General features: G+C 42.0%; 2 protein-coding genes across 2 annotated transcripts; one reads left to right on the forward strand and one right to left on the reverse strand.

Moving 5' to 3' along the window:
- Nucleotides 1–214: 214 nt before the first annotated feature.
- On the reverse strand, nucleotides 215–7693 carry UBE2T (ubiquitin conjugating enzyme E2 T). The gene is made up of 7 exons (XM_077335086.1): nucleotides 7540–7693; nucleotides 6675–6793; nucleotides 5696–5765; nucleotides 5129–5234; nucleotides 4123–4221; nucleotides 3102–3185; nucleotides 215–627 (listed from the first exon to the last, which is right to left on the reverse strand). Exons 1-7 carry the CDS (start codon nucleotides 7623–7625, stop codon nucleotides 499–501), a joined length of 693 nt encoding a protein of 230 aa, XP_077191201.1. The 5' UTR covers nucleotides 7626–7693; the 3' UTR covers nucleotides 215–498.
- A 110-nt stretch (nucleotides 7694–7803) lies between these two features.
- On the forward strand, nucleotides 7804–25507 carry LRIF1 (ligand dependent nuclear receptor interacting factor 1). The gene is made up of 6 exons (XM_077336226.1): nucleotides 7804–7897; nucleotides 14369–14541; nucleotides 17825–17955; nucleotides 19161–20796; nucleotides 23434–23682; nucleotides 24680–25507. The coding sequence occupies exons 1-6, from the start codon at nucleotides 7804–7806 to the stop codon at nucleotides 25127–25129; spliced, it is 2733 nt and encodes a 910-aa protein (XP_077192341.1). The 3' UTR covers nucleotides 25130–25507.
- The last annotated feature ends 1613 nt before the right edge of the window (nucleotides 25508–27120 follow it).

A 27120-nucleotide genomic window follows, 5' to 3' on the forward strand; every position in this document is an offset into this window, starting at 1 on the left:
CATGAAAAATACAACCTTCTAAACTTAGATCATGTTCACTTATTAACCCAAAGTTTGTTTAAGTTACCAAAGTTACTGAGAAGGGGAAGGCTGATACATAAAATATTATTTATCCTAATCCTAACCTTGGAAATGAGCCTTAAATCATCTACACAAACCGCTCTATCAAAAGTAATAGGTTCTGATCCATCAATGACTGTTAGTCGAAGCAAGATTACATATTTGTTGTTTATTCTCATGTGTTTTCATTTAACACATGCACAAATTTCAAGAGAAAAATAAACCTTTTAAGAATTCTAGAAGTAAAACAGCAAAATGTTTTTTAAAACACAGGCATAACCCATGGTGGCTATTACAATGAGGTCACTCAAGCCACTGGAAGAGTATTACATAATGTGTAAACAGTACATGAAGCATGTCAAGCCTATTTAAGAGATGGAAAGTAAAACTAAAAGCAAACATTGACAGAGACAGGGATACTTCACAGGAGCAAAGCCTCTATGTTTCAGAGCGAGGCTTTTTGGAGAATCCACTAATATTACTCCCTTTCCTTTTCTGGGAAGCATTAGAATCTTTCATTGGCCTGGCCTCACTTTGGTGGCTCTCTTCATCTGGTTTTTCTGCCGTCTGGAATAGCATTGAAGAAAAGAGAGAAAAAACACAAATCTTGGTTTCTGTGTTCACACAGCTAAAAAAAAACAGGCATTCCAGTCCAGAGCTTCAGGAGCTACATAACATGCTGCCTTCAAACCAGTCAGCCCACCTGCCACAGCCGAGTCTTGGCACCAACTCAAGATTTCTGTCCCATCAGACTGCTTTTCACAGTAAAGCCCCCCATCTGCAAAACTAGAGGCTTAAATTTCACACCTTACAAATTCTCCCCTCCAATCTTTCTATTTTTATAATTGAGGTTTTGGAGGTTACTTAGTCTTCTAGTCCTCAATGCAAGCAGGGTGACATGCACTTGGCCTGTTGTGAGGGGATTATAGGCTTGAAAGAACCACATGGCAGGCTGGATGAAAAAAGGTTTATTTGAGAGGTTTATGTGGCTTGGTTGGTTGCTTTCTTTTTCTACAGTATCACAGTAACAAAAGTACTGGAGAGTTGGGACCTGAGAAAGGGAAAGCATTACAAAATAGATCTCCTGTTTGGTTCAGATTTATAATATAGGAGTATAACAAAGGACCAAGAGGCTTTTAACAGGATAAGAATGAATACCTTGTATTGCACTCTGAAATAAACTGGTAGCAAGTGGAATTCTTTCAGTACTGACAAGATGCTATCTTTTCTGCTAGCCATCAGCCTTCTAGCTGCATCGTGTATCAGTCAAAATTTTCACACAATTTTCAGACGCAGTTCCACAAATCATGTGAGTTATAGTTATCTAACCTGGATGTCATCTGAGATGAATAATTATGCTAGATCTTGTTTCTATAAGGAAGTGGCATAGCTAGTAAACTATCTGGAATAGAGTTAAAGGTGCCATCACACTTGTGATGCTTTGTAGAACATCTGTGATTTTAATAGCCTGTGCATAGATCGCCTTACCTCACATATACCCATTATTTTATTCCATACTAAACAGGAGAGCAAACTCTGAAAAGTATGGAGATTCGATCACTATGCAGAAAGGAAGTGCTCTTGTTACAGACAGAATTTACTGCAATTTAGCTGCCTCTTTATTTTATACCCACATTCCTTCAAAAACAACGTATTGAAGGAATTATATTATTCAAGGCCTAGATGCCCCCTTGTGTTTTAACTGAGTAATCACAGCTTTTTTTCCCATCACAAATTGATGAATGTTTAATTAAAAGTAGAGGATACAATTGTCAAGGCTGTGAGACTACTTACTGCTTCATTGGAAGAGACCAAACTGCACTTTAAGCAAACACAGAAAAAATATATTATCTGCTGTGTCCCTGCCTGTCTCACTTTTGTTAATGTAGAGATGGCAAACAGGCATGCGATTCATAGTTTTGGCCTTAGCACCTAGATTTTGGAATCTCTCCCTTATAAGGCTTTGCCTTGACCCTGTAACCCTGCTATTCAAGGCACAAGGCTAAAGGGCAACAGTCCCAAAGCAGTGTTTTCAGAATTGCTACCTGTTCCATACTCTGTACCACCTAGGCAGGCACAGACTGGGAGTCCTTTTGAGAAAAGGAGGAATAAAAGTCAAAACATAAATCATAAATGAGGAGTGGACATTCAGCTAAACTAAGCTGGAAAACATTAAAAAAAACACTTTACTGGTATTTTTCAGGTATTACTTAAGCCAAATACAGATAAAAGAATCTGAATGGTTGCCAGCATAGCTGAACCCAAATAAAATCTGATGAAAAAATAGGTATATTCAGCTGTATCGAAGAGAAGCTGGCCCCAGCTGATCCTCTCGGATCTGCATGCAGTGGAGAGAGCCCTCCTAGCTACATGCACATGCTGGGGATAGCTTCTCCTCCAACATGGTTTAAACCGCCACAGGAGAAACCCTCCCAGGTAGGTTTCTATGCAGTAGGGAAAGACCTCCCCCACTGCTTGCAGGTTCTGAGGACAGCTTCTTCTCCAGTGCAATTTAAACCACTGCAGGAGAAGCCCTCCCAGCCAGTTTTTCAGTTCCACCTTTCATCTTCACTGATCAGTTTTCCCCTCTGCATCAACACTAAGAATGTGCATGTTGTCGCAGGTTTTAGGACCAAGTTGCAAGCCAGACAGAATTCCAAATATTACTATAACAGGGTAAAGCCCCGAAACACTTACTCAGGGCATGTTTTACAAGATCAGACAGACAAGCTACAATAAACCCTCACCTGAAAAATTCCTGCATTTTTCTGTGATGTTTTGTGCTATAGTAACATGGCGAGGAAACCAAGAAAAAAAATCTATCCAGCCAAAAATAAGGTACCCTGGAAGGGATACATTAAATCCAGACCCTTGTGTATCATGGCACATTCACAGTACTTACACTCTAATTACAGGAAGACAATTAAATGACGCAGATCTGAAATATTTCACTGGGTACAGCAAGATTGCGCATGTAAAGATTAATTTTCTGCATGCACACACACACACACACTTTACAACAAATTAAGTATATTTCTTACCATTGTTGTCTGGCTTGCATATTTCTCAGTCCACTGTCTGGCATTTCTCAAGAATGTTTGTTTGTTATATCTATACTCAGAGGACTAGACATAATTTAAAAAAAAGAAAGAGTAATTATGGTCTCTCAGTCATAAGCCATGCTTATGTTCAATGGCAAATTTACTAGACAACACAGTATTTAAGCTATCTTATCTTTGGTCTAAGACCGCAAATACATTTTGAAACCCTAACAGCACAATAAATGGTTTAATCCTATTTAAGAAGACTAGTCTTTCAGAGAAGCTCTAATATGTTACATGAAACATGCAAAAATCATACAGTATCAAAATTCTGAGCTGAATCCAATGATCCTCAACAGTAGGTTCTAGTGGAGGCAGATCTTTGTTGCATTCTTCTTCACCCAGCAATCTTCCCCACCTTCAGGAAAATTGATTCCCAGAGTTGCAGTAACCACATGGACATTACATTTGAACCAGAAGAATTTATGAAAAAAATCATAAGGCTGCATGTTGCTAGGCCCGCAAGAAGGCAGAGGATGATATCAACTTTGCCCCATTCACCTGCCGCAATGTAGTCTTCAAATACATGTGGCAGCCTGCAACCCTGCAAATCAACTTCCCAGAGTCAGCAGGGATTGCTGAGGAAAGGATAGCGCAGCAAACTGCATCGTTCATTCTGTTAACAACTCTGCTGGATTGTACCCTCTATTTGCACATTATCCACTACTTCAGAATTAACAGGAGTTTCCCTTAAATTAACTGCTAGAAACGGCATCGATCAATTGATCTAGAAGGGACTGTACTGCAAAAAAGCAAATCAGCCTGTGTCTCCAATATAATTAGATGACATGATCCCCTGCTTTTGTCCTCCCCACTCGACCTCCCAAATGCAGAGTTCTAGCATTTCAGATGGATGCTTTAGATAGAGTCTACAAACCTTCATATCTCCTTGCACAGCAAACAACAACATGGTAGTTGAATGCTCAAAATCAAACACACAAATTAAGAGAAGAAAACTCACAATATCAGCCATGAGAGGGTCATCAGGATTGGGCTCGTTCATAAGCATTTGTATGGAGGTCAGCAAAGTTGCAATATTCAGTGATGGCCTCCATGCACCCTTCAAAGAAAGAAATACAATATTACTAGGAGGAGGAGAGGAGAAACAAGAAAGTGGTTTCGAAAGCAGACAACCCATGTTCCCTCTGTCAGGTTTTCCAGGATAAGGAAGCAGCAATCAAAATATCAAGCAATGCATAAAATTGCAAAGACAAAACATAAAGTCTTTGAAGATGTAAGGGCAAGCAATATAAAACAATTCAGCCTCAAAGAATCCCAGACATATTAGCCCAGGGGTAATCAAACTGCGGCCCTCCAAATGTCCATGGACTATAATTCGCTGACAGGGGCTCATGGGAACTGTGGTACAGGGACATCTGGATGGCCACAGTTTAACTATCCCTGCAGCCTATTAGCAATCCTGCCTCTCCAAGAGCATTGCACTCTGCAAATTCCAATTGGTGGTTCCTGGCCTTAAAGAAGTGTGATTGGCCACAACCAGAACCAGGGCCTTTTTCGCCCTAGTTCCAACATGATGGAATGAGCTACCAGTAGAGATCTAGGCCCTGTTGGAGCTACCAGAGTTCCGAAGGGCCTGCAAAATGGCGCTCTTCTGTCAGGCATACCGTTGAGACCGATACAAGAATACGGTGACATCAGAATGCTCCCCCCCCCCCCCCAACGTGAACATGGGATATAAAAAATAAACCAGGACACTGCTGGAGCATTCTTTTAAATGGAAACTTAGTTTAAATTTTTAATAGTTAATGGCTTTACATTTTCTATATACAGGTCTCTAATGTTGTTAGCTGCCCCAAGACTACTGTCAGAGAGGACCAGTCAATAAATCATTAGAATAACACCAGTAAACAAAGCAACAATTCACACGCCAGGATTTGCACTCAAACACCTGGGCTTGCCAGCTATAGCTGCTGTCAAAGTATTCCATTAAAGCAACATTTCTTTACTTTAGGGGGCAGTTTGAGAACATCAAGGCAAATTCTTCCAGAAGAGTCAATGTTGGGATGGTAGATGGGAGTCAGAAAGCGTATCTTGGGAGGTTCAAATGGATACCTAATTAAGAAACAGTTTCAAATATATAAGAAATCATTGTTTTTAAAAATAATCAAACATAGTTTTTCACATTTTCATGTGTTTCTACCTCTCCATTCATTTTTAAAGAAATCTAAAATATAGTTTCTAGAAGAAATTTCAAGTTTTAGATTGATATCAAATTCTCCATATGATACAAGCACGCTACCCTTTGCAGTCATTAGACGTTACCACCCTTATGGGGAGAATATACTTATGCACAGTTATATACACAATCACCATTTTATCAGAAAGAGGCAACAAATGTATCTTGAACCTCAGTACACACAAATGAGAACCATATGTGAGATATGACAGCTCTCAGTTTATGATCCTATAGGGATCTGCAGTTTAATGTGCCATCAATAGCAACCAGTCTTTCTATTCCAAGGTCATCTTAGCTGAGCATACCTCCTCATTAACAATAAAAATTCTCTGCTTACCTGACAGGCACAACTACTTCCAAGTCAAAAACACCTTTTTCATATGGTGTATCTGCAGAACCCAAGATTTCTGAAAGAGACCCATATTTTAAAATGTTAACACTGCCCCCTTTTGGTGCTTGCTGAAGGCAAGAATTAAGTTTCTAAAGAAACAGCAAGGACTAAAAAGGTAAAGGTAAAGGTATCCCCTGTGCAAGCACCGAGTCATGTCTGACCCTTGGGGTGATGCCCTCTAACGTTTCCATGGCAGACTCAATACGGGGTGGTTTGCCAGTGCCTTCCCCAGTCATTACCGTTTACCCCCCAGCAAGCTGGGTACTCATTTTACCCACCTCGGAAGGATGGAAGGCTGAGTCAACCTTGAGCCGGCTGCTGGGATTGAACTCCCAGCCTCATGGGCAAAGCTTTCAGACGGCTGCCTTACCACTCTGCGCCACAAGAGGCTCTTTCAGCAAGGACTACTTCACTATAATTAATTCTACTGCACTAGACTTAAACTGTGTCTATCCAAGAAACAGAAACAGTTTCCAGAGTCTGACTGCTGTAATTCAGAGTTCAAATTTAGCTTTAGAGTTCAAAAATAGTGGAGAGTTTGGATCAGGATGTAGAGATTGCTATTGAGAAGGTCCTTGCCTAAAAACAAGTTTGACACCTGGATTAGAAAACTTTCCTGTTATGCAAATTATGCAAATTTAAGATTTTTTAGAAATTTCTGTATAAATACATATGTGTATAAATATATACCGACTCCAGTATAAGAAGTAATTTAAAAAGAAATAAAGTAAAAAAATAGTCTACACTTCAGTCAGCCCACCACTGATGAAGAAAGGCAGAATAGACAAAGTAAGACACTATAAGTTATTCATCCCATGGCAATATCTGGTGATTTAAAACAGAGTTAATAAACTTCCCAAATAGTTAAAATCAAGGCAACTCCTGCTTGGGGGGGGGGGGGAGTAAAATCAAGACAGACACATACGAGCTCGAAGGTAATCTAAGTGACCATCAGTCTGCCAACAGGTGATGCCTGGAGGTGGCTCCGTAGTCAGCAGATGCAGCTCCCGCTTCAGTCGTGACGCCCTTTGCATTGTACCACAGCTACATAAAGTAAACACTGCATTGTTTAAGTCTGCCAGTAATTGCACTGCAACCCTGAATCGCAAGCAGACTCCTGCTCTAGCTGGGTTTTTTTTTTAAATAGCTGTCTAATGTTTCTACTTTACATTCAACATCCTTTAAAAACAGCTAGTCATGCCGAAGGTTTGGTAGCTACTGCATACTTCATTTGCAACTGACATAGAACCACAACAGGCCACCTGAAACCCTGCAAAGTTGACAGCTCTGTTAAGAAGGGACCTACTCATCTGGAGGTACCCAAATGCCAGGCTGGAGGCTACTCCCAGGCAATGCAATGCTGTGTTTTAAAGACAGGAGCAATTCTTCAGAGCGGGAGGTTGTTCTGGGCCACAGTGCTGGGGGGGGGATGATTTTGAAGGCTCCTGGGGAAGAGTCAGGCAGCCTTTCATACGGGGGCGGGGGGAAGGAAGCACTATTATTATCATGAGGCCCCGTTTACCCCAGGGGAAACTGTTTACAATGGGTACGCGCAGGGTTCCAGTTCCGCCGGCAGGGAAGGCAAATCCCAACTCCCGTCCCCGCAGAGCGAGGTCTGCACTGCAGGCGCCAAATAGCACAAGGGCTGCCTGAGCCCCGTTTCTTGCCTCCCCCCCAGCAAATGAGCTTCGCAAGACGCCCCCAGGGCGGGCCCTCCTGGCCACCCCAATGGATAACGCGAAAGGGAAGCTCTCTCGCATTGCAAGAGCCGCTCCCCGCCGCCGTCCGACCTGCAGAGCCCTCGCCAGACAGCCGAGAACGCGTCAGGGCCCTTCGGCAAACGCGCCACCCAGTTAAACAGGACGGGACCCGGCATGCCTAGCAGCTGCACTCCGACAGGCCGAGCGAAGTGTTCGTCAAGACGATGCGCAGCGTTGATTGGTCACCAAGAGCCGTAGTTCAGCCCCTAAGTGGCCGCAACGCGGTCCCAGCCCCAATACAGTCGTCAGGGCTAGTTCCGGGTTGCGCTTGAAGTCTTTCCCCGTCTTTGCGCCATGCGAGGGAGAGGCGGCGTCCAGCGCCTTCAGATAATGGCACTTTCCCGGCGTGATATTTCTCCGCCCATGCTAGTAGGGGAGCGTCGTCAGCGTGAGCTCTCAAGGTTTTAAGAGCTCGGTTGCCATACAATACTTTTGACAATGAAGGCTCAATTTTAATCATTTAGGAATATCAAACAAATTAATATGACGTAAGCAAAGTCCAATGAAGGGCTCGGCCGCCTGAGTAGCCCAGCTCGATCAAACCTAGGGAGCTAAGCAGGGCTAGCCACGGTTAGTACTTTGGTGGAGATGACCAAGGAAGACCACCGTTGCCATGCGAAGGAAGGCAGTGATGCACGGAGTATCTCTTGTCCTCAAAACCACGAGACCGTTGCAACTTGACAACTCATGAGTTATTGCTTTAATTAGTTCAGTGGTCATTACAAGGCATTTAGTTTTAGCTACATGAATCTCTAGATTATTCAAATTTCACATGAAATTTTCTGTTCCTGTAGTTAGTTTTAAAGGCTTTTTGGACTGCTGCTTTACCCTATTGAGCTTTACACAAAGAGGAAGTGTGTTGCAGTTTTCAGGACAAAGGAGTTAACAAACAGACAAAAGAAATATTTTACTTAATCTTGCTTTTAAAGTGTAAAAAGGTAAAGGTATCCCCTGTGTAAACACCGAGTCATGCCTGACCCTTGGGGTGACTCCCTCTAGCGTTTTCATGGCAGACTCAATACGGGGTGGTTTGCCAGTGCCTTCCTCAGTCATTACCGTTTACCCCCCAGCAAGCTGGGTACTCATTTTACCGATCTCGGAAGGATGGAAGGCTGAGTCAGCTTTGAGCCGGCTGCTGGGGTTGAACTCCCAGCCTCATGGGCAGAGCATTCAGACTGCATGTCTGCTGCCTTACCACTCTGCGCCACAAGAGGCTCTTTTTAAAGTGTAGTGCCTGTATTTTTCAATTTACTGTTTTGTGAGTTGATATGAGGGCTTCACCCTCCCAAAAAAAAAACCTTGAGAAAAATTACTGTTTTATGTTGGGGGAGGTTCCCTTTTACTGTAAACAGCACTGAATATAGAAAAATATTATTAGAACTAACAGAAATATCACAACCCAATTTAAGTTCCCCATAAGCTGGATGTTGCAGGGAAGGGTAGAGATATTTAACCTGGACTAAAAGGCGATTGGTATTTTGCAAACAGCTATTACTGATTGTGGTTAAGTAGCTCTTATGTTAGCAACATTCAAGATTAATTTAGATTTGTAAAGAGAGGAATCAGGTAACATGATTTAGATCGAGATTATGAGACACTGCAGTTAACATATTGAGGATTATTGGAAAGTCTTGGCTGCTTACCAAGCAAATATACTATCCAAATTAATATAGCAGTTGCCCCAATGATTCATCTATGTAGAAAGGTGCCTTTTGCACTATGTGATAAGCTCAAGAAGGAGCTAGAAAGAATGGAGACATTCAAGGTGAAACAGAAAATTCACCTTGAATGCTTCCATTCAGAAACCAACAGAATGGGCTAATTCCTTGGTGATTGTGGAGAAATCTCATAGGAAGTTGCAAATATGTCTAAATCCCAGCCGCCTCAACAAGCCTATTTGAGCAGGAGCATTTCAAACTCCCCACTAGTGAAGAGAATGGCAGAATTTGCTAATCCCCACCCCCCAGCAAATTAAATACTACCTCCCACTTTTGGGAACAACCTACGGACAATTCAAAACTGTACATTTCATACTTCTTTTGAAAGAGATCATTTTAAGTTACTCCATTTGGCATCGCCTCAGCTCCCAAGGGGTACCATAAAACCATTCACATGATTTATAAGCACATGGTGGGATTTAATGCTTCTACAGGATATCATTCTCTGGATTTCTACCAGAGAGGAATATGATCTGAGGTATCAGAAACAAACAGAATTGCACATTTAAAATTAAATAAAGCAAAATATGTTTTTGGAGTATCTGAACTGGCATTTCTGGGTAATGTCATGTTCACGGTGAGGGTGAAACATGACCAGTGAGAAGCTGAGGCTACCAAGATGATGCCACAGAGATGTGCAGTGATTCTTGGGGATGGTTAATTAGGTAACCCTAGGTAGGTAACCCTAGGTAGGGAAATTATTCTAAACTTGCCATTCAAAGCAACTTTCTGAAAATAAACATGAGTGGTCCTGGGATATTTATTTATCATATAGCATGTGTAGTCTACCCAAGAGATCCATGGATTGTCTGGCAGCCAAGCAAGGACTTTCAGAGGTAGTTTGCCATTTCCTGCCTCTGCATCATGACTCCTAGTGTTCCTTGGATGTCTCCCATCCAAATACTAGCCAGGGTCAGCCCTGCTTAGTTTCCAAGATCTGACAAGATCAGGCTTGTCTGGTTCTGGTACATACAGCAAGAGTAAGCATGGACTGTCCTAAAAAGAGACTTGATTACAGACCATGTTCAAGTTCTGTGGTCTAGACAGGCCACCCAAAATGTTGTTGGAAGTCTTAAGTGTGGATTTGGTGATTATTCAGCACCATTAGACTTAATGGCAATCAATGACATACATATTTGAAGCACTGATGAAGGCAGAAAGTAGGTATGTCCAAACTGAAAAGGAGTTGTTGGATATCTTATTTGCTTGTCAGATTTTTATTCTCTGGTATACTAGATGGAAAATTTAATAAGATTCCTAGGGAGAAGAGAATCTGTCCATGTAACATTAAAGAACTGGAAACCATTAACCACTTTGTATAGAAAAACTTTTACCAAGATTTTTGAGCTTTTGATTAGAGATATGAATGCTGAGGATAAAGACAATTGGATATAAAAGCTCCTTATGGGAGACAACACCTCCACCACCTTCTAGGTCACAAAATTCTGTGGAGTTTTTTTTATTAAAATCAGACAACTAAGTATAGCTGCTGTATAGTTTTTACTTCTTGGTTGATCTGTTTTATTAACCATTAATTTTTATTCTAAGTTTATTGTTTAAAACGGTAATGACTGGGGAAGGGAATGGCAAACCACCCTGTATTGAGTCTGCCAAGAAAACGCAAGAGGGCGTCACCCCAAGGGTCAGGCATGACTCGGTGCTTGCACAGGGGATAACTTTACCTTTACCTTTTACTGTTTTATAGTTTTCTGTCATGGCAGGTAATTGCTGTAAAAAAACCTGATTGATAATTAGTTTATTTATGGTCAAATAGTGCAAGCATAAGCTGGTCATAAGGTCTGGTAGCCTTATTTAAGAAACCAATAAATTATTGTGCTTTGAGAATACAATTTATGATGCTAAAGCTACAAAATATGATCTTTCTGGGCCATTCCGCACCGGGATCCATGTAGCAAATTGTTTGCTGAACGAAAAATCGCCATTTTAAATAGTGGAATTCGGCGTAATGCATACCTGCCTTTGTAGTGGAATCCAGTTGCGTTTCTATCGTTTCCCACAGGGTTCCGGTCTCTGCAAAAATCGCTAGCCAGGAAGCGCTATTGCTAAGCTGTGTCCCGCCGCTGGCCATCAAGCAGCCAATGGGCGGCCGTTATCATGCTCCCAAACAGCCCCTTTCCCTTTAAGGAAGGTTTTTAAAACACACACACACACACCCGTTGCAACAAATATGCATTGATTCGTTGCAACGGAGAGACCCATCCAGCTAGCAGGTGGTGTTTGAGCTGCCATTTCATCATTGCCAAGCTCCCCCCAAGTGAAAAAAAAAAATCCCCCCCCTCACGGGCGCGATTTTCGGCCGAAAACAGTGTGAAAAATAAAGTGAAAATAAACCAGCAAACAGGCCTCTGCGATGCATGTGCTTGGTGACTTTAAACAGAGGGGCTGCAGCCAGGGAAGCCTCACTGGGTAAACGAAGGCTCGCTGGTGCGTTGATCTCCGTTCGCTTGGAGAAAAAAAAATGGCGATCGCTTCACTGGAAGATCAGAGGAGAGCGCCAGGGGGAGGAACTTTGCAGAAACCGCAACAATGGTAACGCACAGTACTTTCCCGCTAGTGTTGCAGATTGGTTGCAGGAGTGTAGCGCTTTCCGGAGGCTGAATCCACTTTTTGGGATTTCCCTGAAAGTGCTACAACGAAGCGCTTTTTGCGGATCGGTTTCAGGAGTGTTGCAGATTGTCAACGACGTTGTGCATAATGGCAAAACTGTAGCGATTTCAATTAGTGACCATTGTGCTATTTTGGACGAATGCGGAACGGCCCTCTATGTTCTACATTCCCTGCAAATTCATGTTTACAGCAGATGCACTGGGGCCATACCTTAACAATACCCAGAACAGATTTCAGATAGCTCTATGGAAGACCTGAAATGGTCTCTATTTGAAGGTTGGCCAGAGAACTGCAGCAGTTGAGATCCAAGTATTTGGGACTACTGGAACTGCAGCAAGCTAGTAATCCCAAGGATACTCTGGCATACCATTCTCCAAAATGTGCATGAAAGCTATTTCGGAATTGAAAAATGTAAAGAGAACACAAAAGGTACCATAGATTAATGATGATATTGGTAACACTGTGGCAAACTGTTTCATTTGTCCAAAATTCAAATTATGGCAACAGGTATACCCTGTTCCAAAGAGGGCATACGAGAATGTAGAATCACCCAAACACCCTAATTTTTGACATTGGCAGGATAAAAATTTTTTATTTTATTTTATTTTTTAAAAATAAAATATCAGCTTTTATTCAAGCTCAGCTATACTTATAGCTGATCAGATCAGAGAATTTGTAATCTGCTTTAGGTATTTTGGGGGTGAAGTTCAGCAGAATGTGCAGCCCTAGTTCTGAGGGTAATATGGAAGAGAAGTGAATAATGTAAGCAGCTTTGGGTTCTTTCTGTAGATAGAGGTATGGTATAAATGTATTACATAAATAATAAATGTAGCTGAGTATGGAAGGGTTGGTTGGTGAGTGGGAAGGAGAGAAAGAAACAGAGAAGGTTGAGCATGGAAAGAGGAAATAGTATGGAGAAAGTTCTATGTGGGAAATGAGCCCCTCATGAGTTCTTGAAGTTTTCACACCACACAACTGGGACATAGTTTTCTCAGGTGGAGGCAGTCAAGGTAGGGATGGAGGGAAAAATAAAGGTGGGCTGGCTGGGGGGAAGGAGTGAAGGCAGGAAAAATGAAAAGGTGGAGTGAGTTTTAACGGAAGGAAAAGATAAAATAGTGGGGAAGGGGAAAATGAGATGTCTCCCAGTCTTTGAATTCCTGCTTGTAATCTAGCTCACTTGTTCATCCTCCAATGTAATATATGCCACCTTGTGTCAACAGTGTCCTTGTACTCTCTACATTGAACAAACTGGTCTGTCACTACTCAGAAGAATGAACAGATGGATGCAAATTAAGTTCATTACCCATCCACCCCACTGACTGCAACACTAATATATTTCATTTTATTTTTCTGTAATAAAATAATGTCCTGCTGTATCTGCTTATCTTGCTTTATACTGTATGGATTCAGTTTTTGTTCTTATTCGACACTGTACATTAACCCTGCTTTGTTTAGAACACTTGCAGTACAATCCCCAGCAGTTACACCATTCTGTGTCCAGTAACTTCAGTCGATTTACAAGGCTGTAATTAAAGAAATAATAAATATTTTGGGTTGCACTGTTCTTAATGGTCCTCAAGTGCAACTTCTCCTTGTATTCTCTACATTGAACGAACTGGTCAGTCACTACTCAGAAGAATGAATGGATGCAAATTAATTACCCACCCACCTCCTGGTTTAACAAGGATCTGGAATTTTTCATAGACTATACAGCTAATATTTTTTATTTAATTTTTTCTGTAATGTACCGCTTCATCTGCTTATCTTGCTGCATAGAACAGAATGCACTTTTTATTAGATCTTGTCTTAAACCTGCTTCTCATTTTAGTATATATCCCTTTTCAGCATTTATACTATACATTTACAATCCAGTGCCCTTGATTAAATGAACTCCTTACAAACAAATGTTAGTATTTCACGCACCACTGCACTCCAGTTTTAATTCATTTAAAAGGTACTATTTATTCTGTGCAATTGGACAAAATGTTTTTTTAAAAAATATTTATGGATACTGGCACATAATTAAGATTTTAAAATCCTGTGACATTCATCTATTCAGAATTGAAACCAAATTGGATCAAACAGCATCATCTGCTTTCCAACTCTATGAACTGGTTATCATGATCTGAGGTGCAAATTCATGTAATTATTCCTAAATTTGATAACTTTTGAGATTTCTAGAAAATGAACATTCATGTTATTGAAATTTATATTTTGACTGAAGTGTTCAAATTTAATTTTTTTATTATGAATCATCTTTTAGAAACTTTTAAAAACTAAAAATTTAAAATTTCCCTCTTCAAAAAACTAAAAATTTCCATGCAGCAGTTTCCTAATCTGTAATCTGGCTACCACCTGGAGACAAAACTGGTAAAAGAATGCTTCATTGTTTGTATGAACAACAAAGGGACAGACGTGTCAATTTTAAGGATTTAATTTTGTTAGTCATTTTCCCCCAGACAGGAAGTGCTAAGTGCGCCCCGGAAATTCCGGTTGAGAGACCTCGGAAGCATAAATTGACGCACTTGAGCAGAGGGCGGAGACAAAGCCCTTTATCTACGCCGGGGAGGGGGCGGGACCCTGGAACCTAGCCGCCTCGCCGGAAGCGGAGAGACAGGAAGTCCCGTTTTACTGGCACCAGGGGACACTGAGGAGTATCCGGTCGAGAAGCTTCCAGAAGCCGGTAGTACGTCGTCATGCTTATCTTTAAGGCCGTCTGTCTGTAAGGCGCGCCTTGTTCCCACTGAGGCCGCTGGGATTTGGCCGCGATGGCTGGCGGGCAGAGCGTGGAAGGGAAGATGGGCGGGAACGAGGGGCTCGGAGCGGCCGCTGCGTCGCCTGGGTGAGTGGTCCGAGTTCCCCTTCGGGACCAGCCCTCCTCTGAGAAGGGGGCGGGGCTCGGCGCTTGCCCGTCTCGCGTTCGAGGCGTTTCCCGGAGCGCAGCCTCAGTCGCGGGACCCTTGCGGGGATCTTGTGACAGCGCCTCCTAGTGGCGGCTTTTCGCGGGTCGGTCGCGCAGGAAGGCCTTTCGCGGGCTCCCTCTAGTGGCTCTTCGCCGCAGAGCAGCTGGTGAGATCCGCGCTTGGTGCTTGCGGGAGGGAAGTGCGCGGCTCTGGGGCCGGCGCCGAGGATTGTCGGGGGGGGGGGGGCTGGGGGCGTGGTCCGCGACTGAGGGCTCCTCGTCAGCCGCAGAGCGGAGGCGCGTCAGAGCTGCTTGAAGCCGGAGCGCTCAGAAGCCTTGAGGCTTGGTTTGGTGATCTCCGGCAATGGAGTCCGCGAATCTTTGGCCTGGCTCTAGGCAGCTCACAAAACAAACAATAACATTACAAACAAGCAGCATAAGAATTATTAACATTTTTTTTACTAACTGTAGCCTGCCCTGTGGTTGAGATTCAAGGAACATTGCAGCATTTAAAACTGGTGCAGTGAGGACAGTGTAAGATGTCCACTGAACGTTGCAACAGGATTAGGGCTACAAGTATTCGAAAACAATGCAAGAAAGTATGAAAGATGAGATATCAAACAGTGTAGAAAATGAACTTGGAAGAGTTGAATAAAGTGCAGTAAGGAGCAAGCTAGTGTGTCCAATAAGCCACCAGCCTTTTTCCTTCTGAATAATTCCTATTCTGCTATATTATTGTTCTGTTGATAACAATGCCTTCCTAACGGTCTTGTTTTACACAAGCTGTTGAACAACAAAAATTGAGTCCAATAACACCTTTAAGACCAACAAAGATTTATTCAAGGCATGAGCTTTCGAGTACATGCACTCTTCCTCAGACTAACTGTACAGGATCATAACTGTACAGTAATTGAAAGGTGGATTCTTGTCCTTACCTCAGACAGACTGCTACATAAGGCGAGGGCCTGCAACACGGAGGGCATTTCTGCACATTAGTAAAAATCGTGTCATGCCTGCGGAATGGCAAAGAGCGACATTATATCATACGCGCCCCAGCCTTCCTCACCTTTTTGCGGTCTTGCCTTTGTCTGCCTTCTTTTTGTGTCTTACCCTCCTCACCTGCAGGTGGAAGAGAGCAACGTGCCTTATACACGTCGCACTTCCGCCTGTCTATCAGTTCAGGCAACCAATCCCCTTCCTCCAAATTCTGATGCAGCTTAAAGGTTTTGCAATGCCCACTATTTTTTTAATCATACTTCTCTGTTGCATTGCCTGTGCATAGAATCATAGATGTGTAGTGCTTTTGAATGCCTCCCCTTATGGAATCACGAGTAGGCTTGTGCAAGAAGGGCCTGATTCAGCCACTTTGGCTTCAGCACCTATGAAAGTCAATAGCTGAAATCAGGCATAACTAACAACATCTACAAGGGCCCTGCTCCCTCCCTCCCAAAAACCCATCATGGCGTTCTGCTCTTGGACCTGTTTGTACTATTATACTGTTGTACTGTTTTTAATGTTATACTGTTACCACTGTTATAATTATCAGCTAGTAATATTAATGTTATAATCATTATATGTATGGATTGTTTCTTGTATAGTTCCTAAATTGTATGTAAACTGGAAGGCGGCATATAAATATAATACTGTACACAGTATTCCAAATAAGGCCACACCATAGATTTATATAGGGGCATTATGAAACTGGCAGATTGGTTTTCAGTCCCCTCCCTAGTAATCCCCAGCACAATATTTGCTTCGTTTATTACAGCTGCATTCTATTTATTTATTTATTTAGATATTAATATAGATATTTATACCGCCCTTCCCTACGGCTCTGGGTGGTTTACATAAAATATTTTGGAACATTTACATAGAACACTATCAAAATCAATATAACAATAACATACCAACTAGAACAACTAGAACAGTATTTCAACAATATCTTTGACACTCCCTCAGTAGGTTCGATCCCTCAGTCTGTGGGGGGGACCTGTAGATGTCATGGGTCAGTCCGCCTCACCAAATGCCTGGTGGAAGAGCTCCCTTTTGCAGGCCCTGTGGAATTGTGGAAATTCTGGCAGGGCCCTGATCTCTTTGGGGAGCTCATTCCACCAGGGGGGGGGGCAGGACTGAAAATGCCCTGGCCCTTGTTGAGGTCTGATGTGCCTCTTTAGGGCCAGGGATCCACAGCCTGTTGGAAGTGGCGGAGCGTAGCGCTCTTCTGGGGCTATCGGCAGGGAGGTAGTCTTTCAGATACACTGGGCCCAGACCACGTATGGCCTTGAAGTTTATTACCAAAACCTTAAGCTTAATCCGGAATTGAACTGGGAGCCAGCTGTTCTTGGAGTACCAGCCGGATAAGAGATCTCCATGTTTCTTAGTGAGAATCCTGGCCACATCATTCTGCACCAGTTGTAGTTTCCGGATCAAGGATAAGGGTAGGCCTGCATAGAGCGAGTTGCAGAAGTCCAGTCTAGAGGTGACCATTGCATGGATCACTGTGACTAGGTGCTCTTGTTCCAGGTAGGGCACTATTAGTTTGGCTTGGTGGAGGTGGTAAAATGCCAGCCGTGCTACCTTTGTGACCTGGGCTTCCATTGTAAGGGAAGCATCCAGGATCACGCCCAGATTCCTGGCAGAGAGAGTCGCTAGGAGCTGCACATCATCCAGTGTGTCAACATCTTCAGAGAGTTATCTACCATGCCTCCAAGATCTCTTTCCTTGTCAATTACTGCCAGTTCAGATCCCATCAATGTATATTTATAATCAGGATTAGGATTTTTGGTTCCAATGTGCATTACTTTGCACTTGCCCACATTGAACCTCATTTGCCATGCTGACACCCACTTGGCATTTCAGTAGTCCCCTATTTCTCTTCATCCTGAACAGTTTGGTATCATCTGCAGACTTAACCACTGCACTGCTTACTCCCAACTCCAAATCATTAATGAACAAGTTAAAAAGCACCAAACCTAGTAATGAGCCCCGAGGTACACCACTGCCTAACACCTTCCACTGTTAAAACTGCCCATTTATACTCACTGTCTGTTTCCTGTTAATTAACCAGTTTTTGATCAACAAGAAGACTTGTCCTCTTATCACATGGCTACTGAGTTTACTTTGGAGCTTTGATGAAAAACTTTATCAAAAGTTTTCCGGAAGTCTAGGTAAACATCCTCTGGGTCACCACACTAAAAGGTTAGTGAGACAAGAATTTCCTTTACAGAATTCATCTTGATTCTTTGTCTATATCTTTTGTTCATCAATGTGCTTAATAACTCTAATAATGGATTCCACCAGCTTACCTATTAATGTTAGACTGTTCAACCTGTAATTTCCTGAATCTCTTCTGGAATCTTTTTTAAAGATGGGAGTTACATTAGCTTCCTTCTAGTCCAGATTTTAGTGATAGGCTGCATATTTTTGTGAGGAGATCCACAAGTTTACATTTGAGTTCTTTCAGAACTCTTGAATGTATGCAATTTGGGCCTGGTGCTATGTCAATTTTTAATTTGTCCATCAGTTGTAGGACATCACCTCATTCTGACTCAGGTCTTTTGACACCCTTCCTGAAATTGGTATTTTTGGTATGCTGGCACCTCCCATATTTTACACTGAAGACAGAGGCAAACAAGACATTCATCATCTGCTATTTCCCTTTCATCCTTTAGTAGCCTTTTTGCCCCTTGGTCATCCAAGGGCCCCATTGCCTCCCTGGCTGGTTTTCTACTTCTTGAAGTGATTTTTATTGTTGGTTTTATTGTGTTTTGCAATTTGTTACTCATAGTCCCTTTTGACCTGTCTGATCACTAACTTGCATTTTGTTTGCCAACGCCTTTCATTTGACTCACCTAGACTATTTATTTATTTATTTATTTGTTTGTTTGTTTATTTGTTTATTTATTTATTTATTTAATGTACATGTTGTGGCTCCTGGCATGACCAGCTCTCTCAGGCTCACAACATAATTTAAGTTACAAAGTTTAAAATATACAACAATTCCTTACATTTACATAAATGCTAAACTCAAAAGCATTATGCCAAGGTTTGAGTCCAAGAAAGTTTCATTCTGGATATAATCTTTTGTGTGCATGCACACGTCTTCAGATATATGCCTGCCCACCTGAATCTATTAGCGCTATGGTCACTGTTCCTAACTAGTGCTATTTACATTTCTCGCCAGATCTGTAATCTCAGCTGCAACATGAAAACAACTTCTCAACTGAGCTGTTCTATAGTAGCTAAGTTATTCATTCAAAGAAACTCAGTCAGAATTTAGTTATTTTCCTCCACAGACTGTTTTAAATTATTAGGCCATGTCTGAAGAATTCACAGCACACAGCTGTTCATTCAAAAGAAATAACAATATATTAGTGCCCATTATGACCCTTTTCTCCTTTCAGTGTTGCAGGTAACATATACAGACTAGATCAGATGGCTGAGCCGAATGGAAATAAACTTGTGAAGCTGCTTCCAGTTTCTGAAACTTTGGGAAATGCTGGGCCCTCCATATATACTCCCGTTGTGCTTGATAATACACAGATAAACGCCTCCGTTTCTGGCCTTCTTTCTTTGAAGACTATGTTCACAAAGACTTCAACTGTGTTCTCAAACACCACAACCCCTCCACTTGTTAATATCCCTGCAGTTCTAACAGGAGCTCCTGGAAAATTTATTCTCCCCAAACAGATGGAGAAAGTAACCCATGTGGTTAATAAGAATCAAATGACAACAAGCTCCTCAGCCATTCAGAATAATTATGTTTCAGCTGATCTATTATCTTTGCCAAACGATGCTGCCTCAGTGTCATCAGTCCAGAGTAATGTTTTAATGAATGTCCAACATCTTCCAGTTGTGAACACTCCAGTACTCCCTTCTGGGCATCACCTCCAAATCCCTGCTTATGCAGAAGTGAAATCTGTTCCAGCGTCTTGTTTGCCCCCAGCTGTCCAAGAGAAGATACTGGCAGTGGCAGCCACCAATGCCTCGTTGACATCCGAAGCTGCAAAGCCACCAAATGTTATTTATGTGTCACCAGTAAAAACAGTGAAAACACCTAATTCCAAATGCTTGCAAAATATCAATCCAACACCTGCTGCCGAAATAGCAAAACCTTTAATACTGATGACTGCACCAACAGCAGTCAGTAACCCTGTTCCAGATGTTGTATCACACGATATCCAGAAACCAAGGGAAGCTCCTATGAAGTGGGTTGTCCAAGAAAACCCACAGTCTTCAGCATCTTGCCTTGTCCCTGTAAGGTCATCAAATGACATGGTATCAAAGATGTTAAAAACTTTGGTTGATAAGAAAAATGTGACAAGCAGTCCTGCCTGCACTTTGCCTGCCTGTTCTAGTAGCGTGAGTGAAAGCCAAGCAAAATTGTCTTCTATTAAAGATAATGCCCTGGTTATGTATAATGGTAAAGTCTATCTGCTGACAAGAAAAGAATCCAGTACAGAGTCAGCCCTGGATGACAAGCACGTACCAGCCACTGCCGACACCCACCTCAGAAAACACACGTCACAGGTAGCTAGTTCATTTGGAGATAACACAATAACTAATCAAGTTGTCAATCTAGTGTTGTCAAAAAATAAAGGTGTTCAACTTAGTGCAAAGGATCCAAAGTCATGTGAGAACGTTAATCCGTCTCTGTGGTCTGACCAGGTCAAGACCTTAAAAGTGGCACCTAATCTGCTAACATCACCGAACGAGAATCTACAAATAGGATCAGTCAGCCCACAGGAGGCTGTGTCATTATCAGAAAATACGCCTGGTGGAATAAAAGTTGATGATAAAACAGTAACAGACAAAGATCCAAATATTGACATACAGAAAACACCTAAAACTGTTGTTTTACGATCAGTGACAGACAAAGATCCGAATATCGACAGAAAACAGAAGAAACCTCCTAAAACTGTTGTTTTACAATCAGTGACAGATGAAGATCCAAATATCGACATCATACAGAAGACACCTCCTAAAACTGTTGTTTTACGATCTTCTATATGTGGTGTTTCCAAAGAGGAAGAACAAAAGGTAATTTTATCTGCTGGAGGAAAATGTTACTTTCTACTGAAGACCAGATCTTTCTGCCTCCCCATTCATACTATAGCCCATTCAGAACTACTCTGAGGATCAGGAAACCTGTGGTAGTTGCATGAAGTGTGATACAAAGGCTGCAGGAGAAAAGGAAATAGCCAGAAATAGCCCCTGTTTTTTCTGGCATAAATAGAAATACCCTTTTCAGAGCAGGTTTGGATCCAGCTCCAAAGTGTCAGGCTGAAGATTTCTTCAAATATGTTGTCAGTATTCTGTCAATATAAAGATTGAGATGAGATGAGATGGTAAAAAATTACTAATTTGATTCCTACCTGACTACCAACTAATATTTTTCTTATGCCAACTAGCAGAGCTAGTGAGAGCTGCAAAAGAAACCAGGGCATTTGGAAGTGCTGCTTTAGGAGCCTTTCCTAGCTAAAATGGTATATAAATACAGTAAATTATTAAAACCCAAACCACCCTTTTGACATTTTTATGTTTTGGCCAAGAAACATGTTTTGTTATATGGATAAGAAATTGATACAGTCTTAACCAATGCTTCCATAGCATTCTGTTTTCCAGTTTTTGCAGAAGTATTTCTGGGCCTTGTACTCATGTACTCCTTTTCCTTAGAATCTGATATTTGCTTCAGTGTGTTGGGATAGCTGTAGGAGTGAATCAGTGAACAGAGAAGCCCACAAATGAACTTAAGTAGATCCTGCTGTATCAGATCAGCAGTCTATCTTTTCCATCATGCTGTTTCACACAGTGCAGTCTACCATGCAGGGCAAGGAGGCAAAGGCCCCTCCATTTTGCTGCCTCCCAGCATTTGGATAGGTGTTTGTGACCCATGTATAAACCTCTGTGCCTCCCCCTAGACAGAAAAGCCTTTCCTCATAGTGATTTGGTTTCCTTATCATTTTGGTTGCTATCCTTAGTACTTTTTCCAGCTCCACAGTATCCTTTTCAAGATATGACAGCCAGAACTGCACATCATATTCCAAATGATGCCATACCATGGATTTACATAGGGGCATTACAATGTTGGCTATTTTATGTTGCTCCTTCTCCAAAAATCCCCAGCGTGGAGTTTGGTTTTTTCTCCACTGACACCCGCTGGGCTGCCAAGACCTCTTTCAGTCTCAGTTTCAGATAGTTCAGACCCCATCAGTGTGTACATTGTAAAACAAGTGGCTTTTGCTTGCTCAGTTGCTGCTGTTCAGCCCAATTTTGCTGAATACTATCCATTTCTTGACCAAACCCACCAAAATGTTGAGAATGGAAAGAGAAGAACAAGAAAAATCGAGGCAAGCGATTTCATCCACATGCCCTAAACGCACATCCTTTTATATTTGCTGACCACTGATCCCAGTGTTATCTTGGAGTTGGAAACACCTGGGCATTACATTGTGGTGTCTTTTCTTCCTTTCTCTACATTGGGGGGGGGGGGCTTTTGTTTGGAAGAGGAAACAAAATGCTGGCAGCTTCACTGAAACTGGTTTTGCCTTGCCAGTGCTTAGCACTGTAGGGATGAAAATTCAAAGGGAAATGCAAACCTCTACTCTGCCCAACATGGCAAGGGAATCTCCTCTAGTGCTGTGTTCTATGTGGCTGAGTATAATGTGTGCCATGAAAGTTCACTGGCATATCTTAACAGCCTCAAAACAGACATACGTTATTCTCATTTTGCTATGGTAAGGCCCACTATGAAAAGGGGTTTTTAATTGAGCCCTCAAATTGTTCTGTTAGCATAGATTAAAACAGCAAAATAGTTTAATTGGTATTGTATGGCCTCATTTCGACAAGTATTTAGAATTCTGGTAGCATTCTCCAAAAGGATGTAACAGAGCTGGAAAAAGTGCAGAAGAGAACAATCAAAATGATGGAAGCACCTATACAGAAAGAACAAAGAGCTCTTTCTACACTCTTCAGTTGAGAAAGAAGGCAACTCTGCATGGGATGGAGAAAGTGGACAGAGGGGACTCTTCTTCCTCTCCCATAATCCTAAAATCTTTGGGCACCTGGTGAAGCTAACAGGCAACAGGTTCGGGAGGGACCAAAGGATGCATTTCTTTACTTGAGTGATTAAATTGTGGAAGTCATTCCCGGTGGACTTAATGATGATCGCAATCATAGATGACCTTAAGACGGAATTAGACCACTTCTTAGGGAAAAAATTGGTCGTCTAGCCAAGACAACTAAAAGGAACTTCCATGTTCCATGTTCAATGGCAGCAAACTTCTGCATATCAATGCTAGGAGGCAACATCAGGGAAGGCCTTGTTGACTGCTGTGTGAAACAGGATGCTTTACTAGGTGAATCGCTGGCCCAGTCTTGTGGGGTTCTTATGATTAGTGAAGTGGGAAGAAATTTCTTAGCTCCAGAGTTTAGGGGTCTTTTGTTATTATTGATTTGTATTTTTATTCATGTTTATGACTCATGTAGATTTTTATAAACCTCTGTGCTTATTAATGTCATGATTGCTTGTGTGCTCCTAATATTTTTATTTAGAAACTGCAGTACCCCAGAATGTTCTGCTTCCAGTAAGGAAGAGGAAACCAAAAACCTACTGAAGTAATAATTCTGAAATCCTGACAAATGATTGCTAATACACCGAATGCTTCTTTTTTTCAGATTGAGAAGATAAACTCAACAGAAATGCCCGGTCAGATCATACAAAGGAAAGTGCAACACAGAAAACAGTACACTGAAATACGAAAGAAATTTGATCTGTTAAAAGAGGAGAGAGTATACCTCAGGAGACTACCTTTATTAAAAACTGTTATAAAAACAAATGAAACCGAGAGGGCGAGTAATACAAATGACTCTTGCAAATTGCTGCAGGCAATATCTGTGAGACCTGATTCTGAAGAAGAGGAAATGGTATCTGAACTATTTTTTATGTATATATTGTATTTATACTATATTGGTAGTTTTCATCCATATTGTAGTATATAAGGTCTGTGAAGCCTTAGGTGACAGATTGGCCGGACCATTGTGATGTGATGACATTTTTGCGGTTATTCTGACCATTGATCAAGCAAACGAAGTGTGAGGAGAGCATGAGAAAAGGCTCCAGTAGGGCATGGGTGGTGGCAGAATTGTGAGCAAATTGGCTGAGAACTGGAATACATGAGTGGAAGAGGTGACTGAAGTGACAAGGAAAGAACTCACAAGGCAAGGTCACTGAAGGAAGGAAGCACAGTGGACTAAGAATCAGGAACCTGATTCTGAGAGGAAGAGGTGGAGGGCTGATAAGTACACAGGGAAGGAAAAGCTAATGAGACAGGAGAAGGTGGGCACTGAAACTGTGCCAGGCTCACAGGACTCGTATTGTCTTTGGAAATGTTTTGACTTTAGACTTGGAGGCAAAGAATATGAAAGCTTAATAAGTTTTGGAAGTACACGGATGTCTATGATAATCCATTAATTAAAAAATAGGTTTGAAGTTATACAGATATTCTGAATTCCAGGCCTGTCTTTTCCCAAGGTCATTGACAGAAACTGTAGAAATTTGTATATTCCCAAAGCAAAGAACTCATTAATGGTCAATGAAGTGTAGCTATAGCTCTGAATATGACAGTTGATTAATCAGGGCTTCTAAACAAAGGGTTGTGTCTAATCAATTTTTTGCCTTCTTTACTATGGCCCTCATGCTGAATGTTCATGCAGATCCCATGTCACTCAATATGGCTTTTTGGTGATCGAAAAGAATGCCTTCCATTTTTACTGGTAGAAAACCTGGTAGGATCCAGCCCAATGATGCATCAGCTCTGCAAGTAGATGGGCTGTGCATGTGTGGAGTGTGTGTGTGTGTTTAGGATTAATTTTCCTGCTCTTACAATATGCCATCAAATTATTTTTTTTCTTTTTGACACAGATACTTGGGGAACAGGAATCAAACATAAAGAGGAAAATAGAACTGCCTGGAGCAATGTCAGAAAATTCAAAGAGGAGGAGAACCTTGGGGCCAAATTTAGATTGCAATGACTCTTCTTCAGTGACAGATAACCCAGGTAGCTCATGTGAACAAGTTCTGTCACAGCAAGAAAATCCTGCAGTCTCCTTGCCATTGTCTTCGAATGGGGATTCTGACCCAAATGCTTGTATGCAAAGTAATGAAGACACTGAAGATTTGTGTCCTACTTTAAATAACATTAGAAATGAAACCTCTTTTAGTGCCGGTTCTCCTGGAGAAGACAGTTTTTTGTTTAGTCCTCCGGATTTAGAAGAAACAATAAAAGATGAAAAAATAGAAAGACTTAAACTCCTTCTGAAGAAACAAGAGGCAGCACTGGAAGAGATGCACAAGAAACTGCAGGAGGCTTGAGAAAACAAGGACATGGTACAGAAATTGAGTTGAATAGAGTAATTCTTTGAAAAGAGGAATACAAATAGTCACATAAATGAGGTGAATATAGTTCCTTTTAAAATGTGATAAATCTCAAGCCTCTAGAATAACTAGTATGTCTCCTTTTGAAATGTTTTGTATTGTAAATTTAATTTGTTCTAAGTAGCAACTGTATTTCTACTTTCTATGAAATTAATAGAATGCATTAAGAAAGCTCAATGAATTTCTTCCCTTAAATCTAGTTTCCTCTTTAAAGTTTATTTCCTTATGAACTTGACTCCTGTTTATGTTGGTATATTTTATTTTCATTCTGGAATATATTTGAGGATGAAAATAAATTCAAACAGTAGCATTTAATCCTGTTTCTTTATATGAAGCTACTTTAAACTTTTTGATACAGAACAGCCATTCCCAACCAGTGTTACTTGTAACCCCAGGTGTAATCCAGAGCTCCAGAGGGGTTACTCCAGTTGCGGGAGATTTATTTGTTTTAAAATATATTTTTAATAATTTTTTTTACAAATTACCAAGGTGGTTTTCTGCTTACTTGGGCAGAATCAACTTGTTGTGAGTGTCCTGCATAGTGCAGGGGGGTTGGTCTAGATCAGTGGTCCCCAACCTTTTTATCACCGGGGACCACTCGCCGGGGACCACTCAACGCCTTTTACTGAGACCCAGTGGGGGGGTAGTTTACTCCTCTACTCTCAACCACTGCCCTAGCGCTCTCTGATCGCTATGGTAATGTTTAAACATCCCTTCAAAATAAGATACAGACACGCCACAACAATGAAGTGAAGTGATTCCTTGAAGTGATTGACAGGATTCTTTTTCAATTACCTCTCCTATCCTTGAGGAAAAAGCCAGCCCCATTACTTAATGTGGAGTTAGGTGATCTAAAGAGGGCTAAAAGACACTGGAGGAAAACATGCACTGAATCCAACAATATGCTAGTGTCCACTGGAAAATTCATGAAACCGCACTAACAGTGTCAAAGGAAAGTAATTTATCTGCAACCTTTACATTAGCTAGGTCATGACCCTCTCAACTGTTTAGGGCAGTGTTCCCCAACCCCTGGGCCGTGGACCGGTACTGGGCCGCAGTGGAGGGGAGGGAGGCATGGGCGCTGGCACACCAGCGGGCGCACCTCTCCCCCAGTGCGGCGCTTGCTGCACCGGGAGTGATCGGCGCAGTGAGCGCCGCGGGGGGGGGAGGCGCAGACACAAGCGCAGAGCTTCCCCTCCCGGTCCCTGGCCTGAAAAAGGTTGGGGACCACTGGTTTAGGGTATCTGGTCACCTGCTGACTGCTACTATTTCAGGAATTGACGGCTAGCCCGTGACACTTTTACAAGGTACTTTGCCAATCAAGACTGGATTTCTGTAACTTACTCTACACTGGCCTACCCTTGTCCCTGACCTGGAAATTGTAGCCGGTGCTAAATGCAGCTGCTAGGATCTTCACAGAAACATCATGGAGTGCCCACATCCAGCCAGTACTGAGGTAGCTGCATAGGTTGCCAGGTTCAAGATTTTGGTATTATCCTTTTAAGGCCATGCGCGGTCTGGGCCCCTCGTATCTGTGGAACCGCCTGTCTCCTTATGCCCCCTGCAGGGCTCTTCACTCTGCTGGTATGAACTTGTTGGCGATCCTTGGCCTGAAGGAGGTTTGCCTGGCCTCAGCCAGGGCCCTTTCAGTTCTGGCCCCAACCTGGTGGAGTGAGCTCCCAGGAGTGCTGAGGGCCTGCAAGACAGAGTTCTTTCTCCAGGCCTGTGGTTGAGGCCAGGATGGATTAGATCTGGGCCCCTCACTGACTAGCCAGATCATCAGCCAACCCTGGAATTGCCCTGGAGGCACTCAGACATCATAGGGTCTCTTATATTGGGGCATGGGGTGGGATCTTTCACTACCTGGGGGGTGGATTTTTATATGGATTTTATTATTGTTTTAGGAGGATTTTAATGTATATTTATGA

This window comes from Paroedura picta, chromosome 4 (assembly GCF_049243985.1).
Source record: "Paroedura picta isolate Pp20150507F chromosome 4, Ppicta_v3.0, whole genome shotgun sequence".
Lineage (NCBI taxonomy): Eukaryota > Metazoa > Chordata > Lepidosauria > Squamata > Gekkonidae > Paroedura > Paroedura picta.